Below are 17708 nucleotides of genomic sequence, written 5' to 3'. Positions count from 1 at the left end.
GATATGAAATATAGAATTCATATAAGAACTTATAAAAATTGAGGGGAAATTTACTTTAGCTCAGACTTACTCCTTAGGTTGTGTTGTAATTGTGAAGCTTTGCCTCTGGTTTCTAATCTGATTGTGTGTATTTCATAGTCCCGTTCTGGAAGCGTACCTCCAGCTATTCACAGCCATATACTGTGTCAGAGACACCAGTTGTTCTCCCCTCCCTTCTCCTCATTAGTTGCCATTTGAAAATTTAGCATAATTTTGTCTAAATAGCTCCATAGGCACAGCCCTGTTAAATAGCAGAAAGGATTTGCTCCATGAATTTGTTTTCTAAAAAAAACCAAAGATCTCCTATAAGTCACTAAAATTTTAATTTTATAAGTTTTAATTTGGGGTAGTAGCACTATATAGGGATATATTTTACCAAACTGAGAAAGCCAGACTTCCTCATAAAGAAATGGCCTTACACGGATTATAAGGCATCTATATCAGACTGACTTCAGCCTCTGGTCAAAATTGTTAAGCTCTGAGGATTGGAACACATGGTTTTTAAAACGTAACATGAAAATGGGGACTGGGGAATGACCTTTGTGTCCAGGACTATATTTGTTGAACGTTTTGGTGATAAATGTGTGCCTTTTAAGTAAGAACCTTCAGGATTTAAAACAAAGAAAGAAACTTTTATCTTCGACTACATTTAACATTAAAAGATTAGTCACTGATAATGTATTTTATGTGTCATTTATGGTTTTGAGTTTAAAATTTCCCCGGATTAATTAGTTCACTAGTGATTAGAAATCCTCAGCCACCTTCCAGGAAGGCGTGTGGTGAGATGCTGCATCCTAGGTATCCTTTTACAATTTGTCCTGGTTGCACCAAACTTGATTTTGAAAGATCAACTTTCAAAAAAGTCTTTGACTTTTGATTTCATCATTTATGGAAAGATTTGAAGGCAGCTGCTCTGTATTCACAGGGAGTGGCGAGCTTCTGCCGTTACAGGTGAACCCTCATAGCCAGTTAGGCCAGGACTGGCCACCTCAGTGGGAAAAGAGTCTGGTTTTATCAGTGGAGGGGTCACCATCTCTCACTCCCACTGCCACACCATCTCCTCTCTCTGCAGAGAGGGGGATAGAGGTGAAAATAACAAGTTTTATTGCTAGATCTACCTCTTTTTGGATGGTGTGGTTCTTGGTGAAGTATATTCATCCAATAGACCTGCATTTGTGCCCTCAATATGTACAGCAATACCTTAAGCCCTGCAGATCGTTCAGAAATGATGTAGGCATGGATCTTCACAGGCAATAACTCTGATATGGAGAAGACACTGCTGAGAATCATAAGAGTGATAAATGTGTGACCCTTCTGAGAGGAAAGAGTTTCTAGCTAGATGATTTTGATGTGCTGATTCCCTTGAGTCTGTATTTTGTGGGCACTTCATTCATTTAGTCAGCCAATACATGCTGAGTGCTTGCTAGGTGCAAGGTGCTGCAGGCATGGGCTTCCATTGGTGAACAAGAGATGTATGGTCAACCCTTGCCCTTAAGAAATGTACAATCTAAAGAGACAGATAAATATGACACTAATCAATACATGTGAATGCACATGTACACGCATGTATACGCATAGCATGATTTTTCAAAAGTGCTGGTATGTAAGTGTCAGAATGAGGGATCTGACCCTGGGTAGGGGAGTAAGAGGTCAGGTCAGAAAGACTTTCTTGAGCTCCAGAGTTGAGAATGGAAGATTGAGAACTTGGGCGACAGAGATGATGAATCTCACTGTTTCTTTGCTGATCCTCTAGGGGGAAATGTATTTCTTTCTCATTTTTTTTTACCATGTTTGTGGGCTGCTTATTTGTCAACTAAAATTCTTCATTCTCCAAATAGTGTGTAACTTGTATATCTTTCATTCATTCACTTGACTCATGAATCGTTTCTTGGATGCCTGTGATGTGCCAGCCTCTGGCTGTGTGCTGGGCCGCAGTTAAGTCTGCAAGACCGTGTGTGGCGTTTCTTGTGGAGTGAGATGTTAGAGTGGCATTGTCATGGGAGTGCCAGTGGCTTGCTTTATAAGGCTGTCTTCATTTTTCTCCATATAGGACAACAGCTTTGAGCAGTTCATTATTAATTATTGTAATGAAAAGCTGCAACAAATCTTCATTGAGTTGACTCTTAAAGAAGAGCAGGAGGAATATATACGGGAGGTAATATTGAAAAAAAATTTTAAGTATTCCTTTACTCATAATACAAATTCTGGATTCAGAAGACTGTACAAACATGACCCTAAAATCAGATTTTTCAAAGTTTAGCCATATTGTACCTTTTAAAAATTTGTTTGGTATGACATCTAAGCTAACTGGGATTTTCTTTGCTGCTAGTGCCCAGGACAGTGCTCAGCACATAGTAGGTGCTCAGTGAACATCAGCTGACCAACTTGAGTCTCACTGGATTCAAGTAGAGTGAAGTAAAATAATACCCTGTTAAAAAACTAGTCTGAGATGAATGGGCAAAAAAACAGCGGTGCATCCATACAAGGTTCTAGTACTCAGCAATAAGAAGGAACAAACAGGCATGAAGGAATCTCAGATGCATTTTGCTAAATGAAAGAAGCCAGACTCAAAAGGCTACATATGTATGAGTCAATTTATATGTCATTCTACAAACGTCAAAGCTATAGAGTCGAAGTGTCTAATAGTCAGTAGTGGCCAGAGGATAGGGGTGTGACTGCAAAGGGGGAGCACAAGGGAATTTTGGAGGCTGGCTGTGGTGGTGGTTACCTGATGCTACGCATTTGCCAAAACCTAAGAGAACTGTATACCAAAGAAGTCAATTATCACCGTATATAAATTTGAAAATACTATTTCAGTATTTAACAATATTTTAATATTTAATATTTTGTTCAATCTTGAAAAGCATTGATTTTTTTAAAATTTTATAATAAAAACAGGTAACATTTGTTGAGTGCTTATATGCCAGGTATTATACTAGTGCTGTGGATGGATTATCTCACTGAATGTCGTTGGAAAATAATCAGAAGTAATATTTACAGAGTCCTTTCATCCTTAATTGTAAAACACGTACTTGGTTTTCACCCTTTCATTTTTTAAATAGCCAGTGTTTTTCTAAGTATAAATTTATTTATATCAGACAAAAAGGAGAATTTTTTTTGTATATATAGTATTATATTTTTGTTTCCCTTTCATTTATTTGCTTTAATATTTTAGTAATATTACTTCCTTCTCTTCATTTTCTATAGTGTCATTTTAAGTCATTAAGGACACAGAATCCTCTTTTTTTGGCTTCTCAGTATAGATTTTTCTAATGTGATTATTATTCCCAGTGACTTAGTAAAATAACTCATCTACTCAAAAACTAAATCATGAATATTTCATCTTTCATTTGAAATGATTATCATGCTTTAGAAACATTTTATACTTGAATGGCACCTTCTGTAACGTAAACATCCTAAAAGCCAGATTCATTCTCTTCCTGTCTTATCATCATAAAGAGAATGCGCAAACTTTGATCTGTAACTTAAAACAGTTTGTACAGATTGTCTAAAACACTTCTAAGAGTATATAGGAAGATCCTTAGTTTGCCGTATGGATTAACTTTCTTCCCCTTAGAAGAAAAATAAATGTTTACACTTATGGAGAGTGTAAGCAGATACAGAATGATTACATTTGGCCTCCCAGATTTGGCTTTGTAGCTAGTGTTAGAACCAGTGGATAGGTTTTCATGTCTTTCCTTATGTTGAAAATACTTATCTTAGCACTGTTCTATTTTTACATTTGAAATAGTTAACGGCCCTACAATATGGGGTTGACTCTTAAAATTAATTTCTTCCTTGTGATTACAAATTAAGAACAGAAAAATCTGGGGATCAAGTTCTGACTTATTTCCTTGTAAACATGTAAATATACAAAAAGTAATATTGACCCAAGGGCCTGTTGAATAAATGACCCGGGGCCAGCGAAGTGCATGGGAAATTGCCACAGATGGGAGGGTGGAAGGGGAGGCAGCCTCAGCACAGGTCAAGGGCGGTTGTTTCAGTCGGATCATGTCAGTGCTAGACTGCTGCATTATGAAAGTTTTGGGAACCGGAAGATGACATTTGCAGCACTGATTTTTATAAAGGAAATTTTCAGAGAGGAAGTGGAGTATAGTAAGATGGGCAAAGTCTTATGTTAGAGATGGTAGTGTTGTAGCATCATCATATGGGATTTGATTATGTTCTGTTTTCTTTTTCAGGACATAGAATGGACTCACATTGAGTACTTCAATAATGCTATCATTTGTGACCTAATAGAAAATGTGAGTATTAGGTACAGTTTCCCAAAGAAGTTCTTGGTAGTGTAATTCACTACTTACGCACGATCTCACTGCCTTCAGTGTTAAGCTTTTGTATTTTCACTATTTCAACACTTCAGAGAAATACAGAGTTCTGGAAACTTTATCATAACCTTAAGAGCTCACACATGGTTCTCCAACACATACGTAGACAGCTGGACTTTTTGACACTTAGCCAGGTTCCCCCATGCTAATCCTGTTGCCGTATCACAGAGCCCATTCATGACGCTCAGATGCCATGCCCTTAGGTGCACCATTCTTTCTTGTGTGCTTGGAACCCAGGTCCAATCCACAGCTCGTGGAAATATGAGCACTGATCAGAGGAGACTCAAAAAAAAGAAGGTGTTTGCCAAGTCAAAATATCCATTTCATTTCTAAAATTCTAGCGACCTCTTAACATAGTATTCAGTGCTTACTATCAAAAAGATAATTGTTCGTGAGGATGTGGGGAAATATGGTAACCCTTGTGTACTGATGGTAGGAATGTAAATTGGTGCAATCGCTATAGAAATCGGTATAGAAAAAAAAAAGAAAACAGTATAGAGGTTCCTATAAAAAATTAAAATTAGATCTGTTATGTGACCCAACAATCCCACTCCTGGGTATATATCCAAAAGAAACAGAATCAGGATCTCAAAGAGATATCTTCACTCCCACGTTCACTGCAGCTTTATTCACAATAACCAAGATAGGGAAACCACCTAAGCGTCCGTCTACAGATGAATGGATAAAGAAGATGTGATGTATATATACGATGGAATATTGTTCAGCCATGAGAAGGAAGGAAATCCTGCCATTTGTGACAACAAAGATGGACTTTGAGGGCATTATGTTAAGTGAAATATGTCAGAGAAAGACAATTACTGTATGATATCACTTATATGTAGAATCTTAAAAAAAACAAACTCAGAAACAGAATAAAATGAATAGTGGTTGCCAGGGGCTAAAGTTTGGGGGAAATGGGGAGATGTAGGCCAAAGGGTACAGACTTCCACTTGAAAGATGAGTGAGTTCTGGGCTTTAATGTACAGTGTGGAGATTATAGTTAGCAATACTGCGTTATATATTATATACTTGAAAGTGGTTAAGAAGTAGGTCTTAAATGTTCTCACCACAAAAAAGAAATGGTAATTACGTGATGTGATAGAGGTAACTAACACTATGGTAGTGTATCAAATCAACATGTTGTATACCTTAAACTTGCACAGTATTTTATGTCAATTATATCTCAGTAAAGCTGGAAAAATTTCCTTAAAAAGTAACAACGACAACAAAACTCCATGCTGTTCAAGTAAAAATAAAGGAGGATAAAGGGACCATCTCAGGAGCCAAGTTAAGTAGGATCCCAGGAGTGGCTGGTATGGACCATAGATTGCTTCAGGGATGTGAGAGATGGTGTGTGTGTGACTTGACAGGTGCCAAGGGCCGTGGGATTTTTCAGGTTACAAATTATGTACGTGAAAAGGCTTAAAGTGTGAAAAATTACTGCGTAATTTTTAGTAACCCTTCTGAATCTAAGATTTTTGTTTTTACATCATATTTATCATGTAGTTTATCATGAACGAATTGACTGCAAGAAGACTGATTTGTGTGTAAAAGCTTAGTCTTACTAAATCTTCCTGGCCTTAATAACAAAGTAGTTTGAAACAATGCATAAACTTTATTTTCTACAGTCTTTTTAGCTATCCATGTAGGTGAGTGCTATGCTTCAGCGATAGAATCACAGGCTCCAAATGTCCAGCAAATCATTTTCTCTTCATCTTTAACAAGACGTTTTGGATATTATTAATTAGCCAGTATCTTATCCCTCAGTATTCAAGATATTCTTGAAAGCCACATCTTTGATTAAGTTGAACTTTTAAAAAAATATTCTGAAGCATTACTATTTTTCAATTAAAAAATAAACTTTGTTTTGAAAAATGTAAACGGTGTTGGATTGTGAACACTAATATTCCACTTTAAATTCCAATTTAAAACTCTAGTCTAAAATTCAGAAAATCAGTGGATTTCCTGAAAATTTTTTCTGGTAAATTTTGTGACCAAAGTAGTTTGCTGGGGAGGTTTTAACTTTCAGAAGTCGTGACTATCACGTTTTTCTTCATAAAGGTAACATTGCACTTAATTATTTACCTTTAAGAAGGGAGAAAAAAAAAAAAACAGTGGTTATACACTTAATTTAACTAGATTATCTCAGCCCCAAATCCCCTTGCATATATGATTGAAGAAACTCATGTTCACGTAGGAGCCTGGATACATAAAGGAAATGTTTCCTTCCAGCATCGCCTAACAATAATGTTTACTCCGGGGATGTTATGAACACACTTGACTCCTGAGAATCCACACTTCCCCCAGATTTTGTGTGGAATGAATAAGTGCTGGTCAGAGGATGTCATGGCCTTGTAAGGAGAAGGGGAGAGGAGCCAAGGGGGACTTTGCCCTGGCGGAAGCGGGTGGGGCTCATGGTCAGTGGATTGTTCTCTGTGGAATGGAGATGTGTGGGCCTGTAGGGGCAATCAAAGGAACAACAGCCTTTATTTAGCAAAGTAGAAGTTTCCTGATTTTTGATTCACTTTAGCTGGGCTGACTGCTCTTGGGGTAAATATGATCACAGGGTCTGAATACCCAACAAACGAATTCTCACCCATGTTTAACATCCATTTCGAAATTTTATATGGAAGGAGAATTTTATTCTAAACGGATATTCTTGAAACACAGCTTGATTGCATTGATCGTTAAAAGCAGCCTCCCGAATCACACCACTTTTTTTCCCCAAGAAAATAAACTTTATTTTGAACACAGGAACAATTTGGAAACATCTGAAACCAATTTCCTTCTCAAGCTGTGAGTCAAATAATGGCCTTAAGAGACTATGCTTTGTGATTTATGACCACGTTATATAAGGAGACAGTATTGTCACATTAGTTTCTGACTTTTAGATTTGTTTATGAATCTTTGAGGTCTGACTTGACTTTTGCTAAACAACATGAATTTCAGTTATCAACCTGATAAGGTGGCTGAAGTGACACCTAAGTCCTGTTTCGCCGTCGGGGAGGCATCGTGGGCTGCGGTGGAGCGGGGAGACTCATGCAGACACTCCCTCCCTCCCCACCCCCCAGAGCACCTGGGACCCCGCTGGAAGAGGGCTGATTTCTGTGGGGGGCGTTTTGTTACTTGTTTTGATTCTCTGCTCTTTGTTGTGCCTGAACGGAATTTTCTTGTGACTAAGTCGATTGTGTTTAATGGCATAATTAGGAATAATACAGCGAGGAAGGAAGGAAACCCTTTTATCTCCTTTCACCCAGAACACAAACGGAATCCTGGCCATGCTGGATGAGGAGTGCCTGAGGCCAGGCACGGTCACCGACGAGACCTTCTTGGAAAAGCTGAACCAAGTGTGCGCCACCCACCAGCACTTTGAGAGCAGGATGAGCAAGTGTTCCCGGTTCCTCAACGACACGTCCCTGCCTCACAGCTGCTTCAGGATCCAGCATTACGCCGGCAAGGTGCGGGAGCCCGGGCCCCCCTGGAGGACCCCGAGCCTCAGCCTCAGAGATGGCATTCTGACCAGCGCCAGCTCCAGAGGATAAAAGGAGCTGCTGAAAGCATAGAGTCAGTAAATGTTCAGTGGGAATAGAATCTGGACCATGTTGAGCAACATCTTACTAATACTGAGAGCTGAAAGGAAAGCCAGTGGACTTAATGAAAGAGTTCAAGTATATATTAAAAATCGATTTTATTATTTTCAGGCTCTGAAAGCTAGCCTATAAAAAAGATCTATCGATACTGATAAAAGATTTGCCAGGGGCTTCCCTGGTGGCGCAGTGGTTGAGAGTCCGCCTGCCGATGCGGGGGACGCGGGTTCGTGCCCCGGTCCGGGAAGATCCCACATGCCGCTGAGCGGCTGGGCTCGTGGGCCATGGCCGCTGAGCCTGCGCGTCCGGAGCCTGTGCTCCGCGGCGGGAGAGGCCACAGCAGTGAGGGGCCAACGTGCAGCAAAAAAAAAAAAAAAAAAAAAAAAAAAAAAGATTTGCCAGTAAAAAATTAGCATTCAGTAAAGACTTACAGTAACACCATTGTAAAGCAATTATACTCCAATAAAGATGTTAAAAAAAAAAAAAAGACTTACAGTAAGGTTTTAAAAGCACCAGCCATTTAGCAAAATAATGAATTCTCAGATTGAATTTTGAATCAACACTGGAGAAAACATCTACTTTTTAAAAAAAAAAAGCATTTATTAATTTGGTTAGTATTGGGGGTAATTAATTTTATGTCATCAACTATATAAAGATAATATTAAAAACAATTGGGACAATAGATTGATTTTTGGGGTCCTGAATGATTATTGATTGTAGTTAATACCTCCTTTCTTATAAATAAGCTTGCAAACTTCAAAGGGGAAAAAATCTGGAACTTGGTACTTCATTTTTTTTCACTAGCCCATGTTATTAAAAGATACTTTCCTGGTCAGTTTCTCTGCTGGTTTAGGATGTCTATGAAAATATCTGTGTTATCTCAATTTCCCCCTGTCTCCTTTTAAACACACTAGAATTGGCACATGTAAACTAAAAAATACAAGTAAAACCTCAAAAGTATGCTTGAACACCAGAAAAACCCTAAAATCCTTTGAAAATGTTATAATAACATTTTTGGAGTTTATTCTTGCAAATCCTGAAGGGTAATAGAATTTATTTTGAACTCTTCTGTGACTTAGACAGATGGAATTTAAACTTGGAGGCTAATTTGGTATTAGAGTGTGACTAACTTGTTGGAGATTTTTTGATGGAGAAAGAAGAGGCTGCGGTATAGATAGTCTCGGGATATTTTTAACAGTTGTTTGATGTTCTAGCGTGCAGTTTGTCAGCCACTGAGTCCCATGTGCTGCTGCTCATAGGTGCTGTACCAAGTGGAAGGATTTGTGGATAAGAACAACGACCTTCTCTATAGAGACCTGTCCCAAGCCATGTGGAAGGCCGGCCATGCCCTCATCAAGTCTTTGTTCCCCGAAGGGAACCCTGCCAAGATCAACCTAAAAAGGCCTCCTACAGCCGGCTCACAGTTCAAGGCATCGGTGGCCACTCTGATGAAAAACCTACAGACCAAGAATCCAAACTACATTAGGTATTTCTGGCACATAAAATTCTTTGACCATTCGATTATGAAGGCACTCTCAAGGAAGATCATTTACCTGTTTGCTTAAATCTGAGCGTAACCCAAGGAGAGGATAACTAAAGTACTTAGGGGTCAAATAATACGGTGTCTTGGGTTTGCTTAAAAAATACTCCAGTGGCCTCAAAATAGGGAATTTTAAAAAGGGAAAAGAAAAAATTGTGGCGGGGGATGGGAATAGATACTTAATGAAATTGGGTTGTTGGCACATAGGAGTTCTCAACTTTCTGGGTTTTTTGGGGGTTTTTTTTAATGACAAGTTAAGAAACAAAATGTAAATTTTTTTCTGGTAAGCGTTTTGCATAAACTGTTTTGGTGGATTCATTTTGGATTCTTGTCATATTGACTTGGAGCATTGAAGCAACTGGGGCTTCAGTTGCAGGTCTGGTATGAGGAAGTACGTGCCTCTTTCTTCCCTGTGAGAGTTATAGACCCAGAGAAAGTAATGATTTCTGAAACAATCTAAATAATTTTTTCAAAACAATAGAAAGAACTCCTTAAAAAGCATCTGGTCTCTCTCTCTCTCTCTTTTTTTTTTTTTTTTTTTGCTTCTAGGGCATCTTAGTTCTCGAAATTCAGTAAAGACCAACTAGGATTAGAGTTTGTGATGTGTATATTTGGTGAACTAGGTAATAGAAGGTGTGTATCTGATGGGTCAGATTTCATGTGGCAGGTGCACACCCACATATACCTTCTACAGTTGTCTTTGAAAATTCAGTTATGAGGAAGTTAGAGTGAAGAACATTTTTGTGTTTAACTTGTTGACCTAGTATTTATATTCATAACAAATGTAAATAGGTAAAATCCCCTGGTTTGATTGCAAACAGGTTAGAACATATATTAGGTTAAGGATCCTAGTTTCAAAAAAAATTAACCAAGAAACTTCGTGTGATCAGTTGCTTTTGTTATTCTCATTTGAGTAAACTTTTTTTTTTTAACCTTAAGATTCTATTTTACTGAGGTATAATTTGCATGGAGTGATATGTACAGATCCTAGGTGAATGGCTCCATTGTTTTTTCGCCATTGTATACACTTTGGTAACCACCACTCAGGTCAAAACATGGAACATTCCCGTCACCCCAGAAAGTTCCTTTGTTCCCCTTCCCTTTCAGTGGTTTTAATGTATCTCTAAGAAGTCTTAATTAATAAACTCCAAAGTTGTGAATATATTATTATATATATATTTTTAGAGTCTTTACAGTTTCAGATTTATTTTAAGGTCTGTTTTTTCCATATATTTATCCTGTTGTTTTGGCACTACATATTGAAAAGAAAAAAATCTCCATTTTCATTCATTTGCCCTGATGCCTTTATCGGAAATCAATTGAATGTATGTGTAGGAGTCTAGATCCAAACTCACTAGTTTGTTCCATTGATCTGTTTGTCCTTAAGCCAAGAAGTAGACCTTACTTTTCTAAATGTAAAAGAAAAACCATAAAAACACCAAGGTCAAACTCGGTAAGATTTAGTTGTCCATATATTACATGTATGTGTGGAATCTGACAGTTGAATTGAGGCAGACATAACCGTAAATGTTTAACAATATATTAATCAGGATATAGAGATTGCTCCAACAAGATCTGGAAATAATAGGGGCTTAAACAAGATTGACAGTTATTTCTCATGTACTTCTAAGTGTATAGACTCCAGTGCTAATAGAGCAACGCCTTCTATGTTGTGGCTCTGCAGTTGCCAGGGTATTTCCTCTTATCTATATAGTCAAAGATAGCTCTCCACCACGTCAGCATTCCTGCCAGCATTTAGCAGAAGAGCAAAGGGAGAACAAGTCCCTTCCTTCTAAGGACACACTGGAAATAGCAAACATGACTTATGCTCTGGCTAGAATTTTGATCACATAGCCACACCTACTTGCAAAGGAAGCTGGGAAATGTAGTCTTTCCTTGGACAGCAAAGTACCCTATTGAAAAGGAGGGAGATAATAAGGATTTAGCGAGACAGCAGTGTTTTAACCTTTTCATTGAGGTATGTAATGTATGTACAATACAATAGAGTATATAAGTCTTAATTGTACAGGTTGTTGAATTTTTACCTATGTATACACCTGTATAGCCTCATCCAAGCCAAGGTATAAAACAAGTCGATCAACCCAGAAGGTTCCCTTGTGCCCTTTCCCTGTCGATCTCCACCTACCTCTCCCCAGAGGTAAAGCAACACTGAGTTCTCACTAGGAATTAGTTTTTCTAGAACTTCATATAAATGGAATCAAAATATGTACTGTTTTACATCAGACTTCTTTCATTAAACAGAATGTCAGTGATATTTACCCATGTTATTGTATGTATTATTCTTTTTATTGCTGTATCTGCAGTGTAGTTATCTTAAGGTTTTTGTAAAATGATTTGAAATAATTTCAAAAGAAATGACTAGTTTTTCCAAGAATAATAAATAATTGTCTCACCATGAAATAATTGTATATGATGCTTTGTAAAACATGGACAGATAAATCCGTAAGAGAAGGAGTTTAAAACCTAAAATTTGTGTAATCTTTTAGGTGTATCAAACCGAATGATAAAAAGGCAGCACACATCTTCAACGAGGGTCTAGTATGTCATCAGGTCAGGTATCTGGGTCTTTTGGAGAATGTCCGCGTGAGGAGAGCAGGCTACGCCTTCAGGCAGGCCTATGAACCTTGCTTAGAAAGATACAAAATGCTTTGTAAACAAACATGGCCTCATTGGAAAGGACCAGCAAGGTAAGACATTCATTGATCATATTTAATTATGAAGTTCTAAAGCATACAGATACCATGTTGTTTTCTTCACGTGCTGTTTAGGCAAAACAATTTTATGAAAAGTTGGCTGTAACCTCTGTTTGGACCATCTTCCAGCAGGATACCACTTTGTGCTAATTCTTATTAATTATAGAAGTCTTGGTTTTCTTTAAGGTTTAAACACGGCTTATCAAATCCACATTTGGAACTTGTATGTCAATAAAACTTCTAAACTATGTCGTGGCAAGTTAGCAGGAGAGAATTTGTAATTGATAGGTATATTTGTGTAGACTCATACAAGGGTAGAGCTACAGGCATCTTGGATCACTGCTCTCAGCTCTTCGGGGGTTTATTTCTGGGGAATTAACCCCAGAGAGAGTGAATGAAGGGTGGGGGTCCCACTCTTTGACCAAGTCTGTACCAACCGAGAAATAGATACAGGAGCAGATAGGGTTCACAGTGTCAGTGATATTGTGAACAAAGCTGGATTGGAGAATATGGCAGAACTTGGGGCCATGTGGCGTTCAGCTCATCTGCCCTAAACTGCGCTCATCCATCCAGTCACAGACACAGTGCTGGACCACTGCAGACTCATCCCATGGAGCAGCCCTTGTGAGCTCGACATGCAGAGAGAACTTGTGTGCTGGCAGGGGGGCTGCTGCAGAAGAGAAACCAGGCCTTGCCTGTGCAGTGACCTTTCTTCTGCTCTCACCAGTCCCAGAAGTTGCCCCTTTTCTGCAGGCCACAAAAGCTCTCCCAGCTACTACAGCAGGGCAGACGTGCCTGTTTTATGGGGATTTTTCTTTCACTATACTGGTGTTGACTCCACGTTGTCACTGGACCTGGCCTTTCACAGGAAAATCAATAGGATTAGACACTTCACTGTGTATTACAAGAAGATAAACTCCAGACATATGGTGTGGTCCCTGATGCATAATTCAATACCCAAATAATGTAGGGTCTGGGTACTATTTCATTTCCCACTGCTAATTTCCAGGGTATTATGGTCAGCATCTACTATAATACACAGAACAAGGATTCACTCCCAGCCTGGCATCCAGTCCACAGGTTGGTGGGACGAAGTTTAGTACTAAAGACTGACGTTAAATCCACGGTCCAGGATGGAGAGGTCAGAGTCAAGTCCAGGCCTTGCTCCCACCCTGTGTTCTTTTGCATCCCATTGGCCTGGCACTTAGCACTCTTGGGACCTGCCCACAATCTGAGTAGCAGGAGCAGTGTTTAAAATGTTTGCAAGAAGTAACTGAGTGGGTTCAAAATAGATGTGAGTTTCTTGCATACCCTTCTGGCCCTGGTTGGTCCATTGTTACAAGTATATTTGATCACTTCTGCTAATGAAATCAAGAAATTGTCTTTAATACCATATTTTCTTAGAATACATAGTTCTAAACCCAAAATGCTTTTTGAGCATTTACTAGATTTGGTTAAATTTGTGGAATTCACTCTGGAAATTCTTTGATGGAAGGATGCTTACTGAAAGATCATTTATACTTGGAATTGAAGGTATTTTTTTATACTGCTGAGAACCTAATATCATGTTTTAAGATAAGATAGCCTACTTTTGTAAGTCAGAAATTTTGTTGTTTTTATTTATTTTTATAGAGCTGGCGTGGAGGTTTTGTTTAATGAATTGGAGATTCCTGTGGAAGAGTACTCCTTTGGTAGATCAAAGATATTCATTCGAAACCCAAGAACAGTATGTAATCGAAACGTTACACTCTGAATTTGTGTTATAATCATATGGGCAAATTCTTAAAGGATATTTAACTTTATAATGTTACCCAAGATGCTATCACGAATGTCACATTTTTGTGTTTTCCTGCAAATGTCCAAAGGGGTGGCTTAATAAGGGATCATGGAAGAACATTTGTATTTTTTATGAAACACCAAAACTTTTGAGCTGATAGATTGTACAGCATTTAAGAAATCATAAAGAAAATGGTATTACAATAAAACCTCCCTAACTCGTAAAAATTGGAGGTTACTTCAGTCTGTATTTGTAATATCTGAATTATACAGTAATTTTAGGAAAGACAACCCTGCTATTCAGAGGTACACGAAGGCACCCACATTAAAAAAATTTTTAAGTTAAAAAGAACACTTATAATTCTACTTAGTGAAGAACTCCATTGGAGCCTTTTTATAACTGAATAGACTAGCATGAAGTATAATTTACATAGCAGTTTACTGGAAATTTGGAGAATTAGGAAAGTGTTCAAATCGTCTGAGAGAGACCTTGCCGTCACCTCCCTTCCAATAATTTCATCCTCATGGATAGTGTGAAGGTACATCTAGAGCTCAGTTCAGCCCTTACATGATTCGTCATAAATTCTAAAACACTGTACTCTAAGTTGTGTATCTTGCGTGAATTCATCCCAATAGTTTTCTTCTGGACTACTATTCATAATATCTGTAATTGTTATTTTTTTTTCCTCAATGTGGTTCACTCCAACATTGTGACATTTTATTTCCTGAGAATGATGTTCACATATGCCACGAGTTTTGGGTGGATTTTTGATAAATCCATCTATTATTTATTAGTTATTCAAATTAGAAGACCTGAGGAAGCAGCGTCTTGAGGACCTGGCCACTCTCATTCAGAAGATTTATCGGGGGTGGAAATGTCGCACACACTTCCTGCTGATGAGAAAAAGCCAAATCGTGATGGCTGCCTGGTACAGGAGATACGCGGTGAGAGCCCCTGACATTTTTTTGAGCTGTAATCACGATGCTTTTTTTTGCAAATATTTGTTACGTACTTAACTGTGTAGGTATTTTTTTTTCCATACTTCATCCTCCGAATGACCTCGTGAAATGGGTGCTTTTCTGGTCCCTTTTTTAAAGATGAGAAAACTAAGTCATTGAGCTGTTAAGTAACAGCTCCTATGAGGCAGGGATGGGGTTTGAATCCAGGACAACGTCAGAGCTCTAGTTTATCCTGCTGTCTTCCACTGATGGAGGTACATGTAGTGGGAGATCTACATCTTGAATTTGGTTATCAGATTGGAAGAGATAATGTCATTTAACCCTTTGAGTATAGTAGGGTCAATTTTCCCAAATAATTGGCTGTTTTCCATTTATTGTAGGAACACTGAAAATGGCTTTAATTCCAGAAAGCTAATGCCACATTTTAGTAGAATTCTGGGTTTGGGTTAAAGGGTTGGATCTCCTTTAGTCCTCAGATACCTGGCCCTTTGGGAAAAGACTCCAAAATAAAGTATTTAATTGATATGGAATTTCTTTGGGGAACTTTCTTTCTCACTCAATTATAGATGTTTCATTGGAGGCATAACAGGTTTGAGGGGAACCTGAAGGTTTACCTCTAGGCTAGCTTGAACTTGGCATTGCGTTCTCACAAAATGAATTTTAATGATAAGAGCACTGCTTCCAAACACATTTTCATTCTCTGCTTTTTCACTAGAGAGTGAGTTGGAAAATGAATTAAAATTGCAATCAAATCTCCTTTAGGGTGTTCTTCCTCTTTTTCAGCTGTAGAGAAGTTTTGCTTTAAGGGTGTGTATAATCAGGACATAATTTATGCTGACCTGTTGTCATGTAATACATTTTAGTGTATAATTTCCAAGTTTTAGAAATTAATGAGTTACTTAAATGAAAAGTAAGGAAAAATTATGTGATCTTTAAAAGAATATCTTTAAAATTGCTTCCTCAAGTTAAAAGAGTGTAACCAACAGTACAAGTGTTAAAGTATGACCCTAGCCAGCCACGTTAACGATGGGTTCATTAACATGTATCCTGCAAAGGCCCAGAAGACTGTTGTCACCAACCTGGCTGCACATAGCAGTGGTACTTGGCCCTTCGGCAGATTCATAATGCTCTGTTTTCTGTTTGCCTGAGAAAGGGAGGACCCACAGATAGGCAGTCCTCAAGGAACCCCTTTTATTATTTCTTATTTTGAGATCATTAAGAAAAACCAAGTTTTGAAGCATCCTGAATTCATCTATATTGAATTCTACCAATAGTTTTGAAACCCTTATTCTGCCAGGCTCAGGGGATAGCAAGGTGAACCAAACAACCTGATTCCTGACCTCATACAGTTCATGGCTAGTGAGGGACAATATGCATTTAAGCAAATAAATAGAACAATGACAGATTGTAGAGTAAGTGCTAGGAAGGAAATAGAGAACTGAGATAAAGAGTAATGGGGAGACTGGAGATGAGATAGGGTGGTCAAGGAAGACCTTCTGGAAGGGGCCATTTCATCAGAAGGATGAGGAGAAAAGGCAAGGAACCAAAAATAGCAAGTGCTGTTTCCACCCTCCCTCCCAATAAGGAGCTTTTGTATCTCGAGATTTTTAAAAAGTCACCATATGTATCATTAATTTGTGATTCTGAGAGTTAGAATGATAAATAATAGCCCACACTTTAGAGGAAGTATTAATTTTGCTCTAGTGTTATTTCTGTTTTAGAATTTGAACTATAGGCGAACCTCAGAGACTTCGTGGGTTTGGTCCTAGACCTCTCCAATAAAGCAAACATTGCAATAAAGCGAGTCACACAAATCTTTTGGTTTCCCAGTGCACATGAAAGTCATGTTTACGCTATACTGTAATCCATTAGGTGTGCAATAGCATTATATCTTAAAAAAAAAAGTACATACCTTAATTAAAAAATATTTCGTTGCTAAAAAATGGTAACCATCATTTGACCACGCAGGGTTGCCACAAACCTTCAATTTGTAAAAAAAAAAAAAAAAACCCCGCCATATCTGCAAAGTACAGTAAAACCAGGTATGCTTGTAAATACCTCCACCAGTTAACTACAGTTATCCAAGCCAGTGGTTTTCCCTTGACCAAATAAAAGATTTTCCGAATGACCATTTTCAGTTACTACTTGTCTTAAAATCCATATTCTGTGATATTTCATGGCTCCTTGAGGTGAATTTTAAAGGCAGTTATTTTCAAGCCATGTAGGAATTTTAAAAGAAGACATTGAGGTACCAAATGAATGTCAGAAGTGATGGTCGGATATTGTAGGTACAGTTCAGACCCTACAGCCGTAGACTATCACTCTGTGTGGAATCTTAGAGAGTTTCCAGCTCCTCGGTTGACTGATGAAGAGACTGAGGCCCAAAGAAGGTGGTGACTTGTACAGGGTCCCAGGGTTCTCTTTGCCTTTCTCTCTGGCACCCTCTTTTGTTCTGCTGCTCATTTTCTCTGAGCTTCCAGAACATAGCCTAGAGTCCCGGGAGCATCTGTTCCCCCTCAGAGAAAGGGAGCTGGGCAGTCTGCCATTTCCAGGGTCTGAGTCACAGCCTGGCTTCAGTATTTTGTTTGAAAAGCTGTGAAATTTCATCACAGATGCCCACTTTGTAGTGAATATTCCCCGCGAAATACAGTAAGCGCTCACTTCTCTAGGGATAGTGTTCTAGCAGCCTCCACCCTCCAAGGCATTGGCCCTGGAAGTAAGGGCCTCTGGGCCTCTAGCTTGCCGA

The 17708-nt window shown here is 38.5% G+C and overlaps 1 protein-coding gene across 3 annotated transcripts in view; it reads left to right on the top strand.

Moving 5' to 3' along the window:
• Nucleotides 1-17708, top strand: part of MYO1B (myosin IB) — a 192528-nt gene that overhangs the window by 151081 nt on the left and 23739 nt on the right. For all 3 annotated transcript variants that reach the window (XM_032638061.1, XM_032638059.1, XM_032638060.1), the window contains 7 exons: nucleotides 2090-2194; nucleotides 4242-4304; nucleotides 7643-7843; nucleotides 9232-9458; nucleotides 12020-12220; nucleotides 13859-13952; nucleotides 14798-14947. In XM_032638061.1, the coding sequence (XP_032493952.1) occupies nucleotides 2090-2194; nucleotides 4242-4304; nucleotides 7643-7843; nucleotides 9232-9458; nucleotides 12020-12220; nucleotides 13859-13952; nucleotides 14798-14947 (1041 nt within the window). The remainder of the gene's footprint in view (nucleotides 1-2089; nucleotides 2195-4241; nucleotides 4305-7642; nucleotides 7844-9231; nucleotides 9459-12019; nucleotides 12221-13858; nucleotides 13953-14797; nucleotides 14948-17708) is intronic.

This window comes from Phocoena sinus, chromosome 7, assembly GCF_008692025.1.
Source record: "Phocoena sinus isolate mPhoSin1 chromosome 7, mPhoSin1.pri, whole genome shotgun sequence".
In the NCBI taxonomy this organism is placed as follows: domain Eukaryota; kingdom Metazoa; phylum Chordata; class Mammalia; order Artiodactyla; family Phocoenidae; genus Phocoena; species Phocoena sinus.
This window is presented reverse-complemented; position numbering and strand designations above follow the sequence as displayed.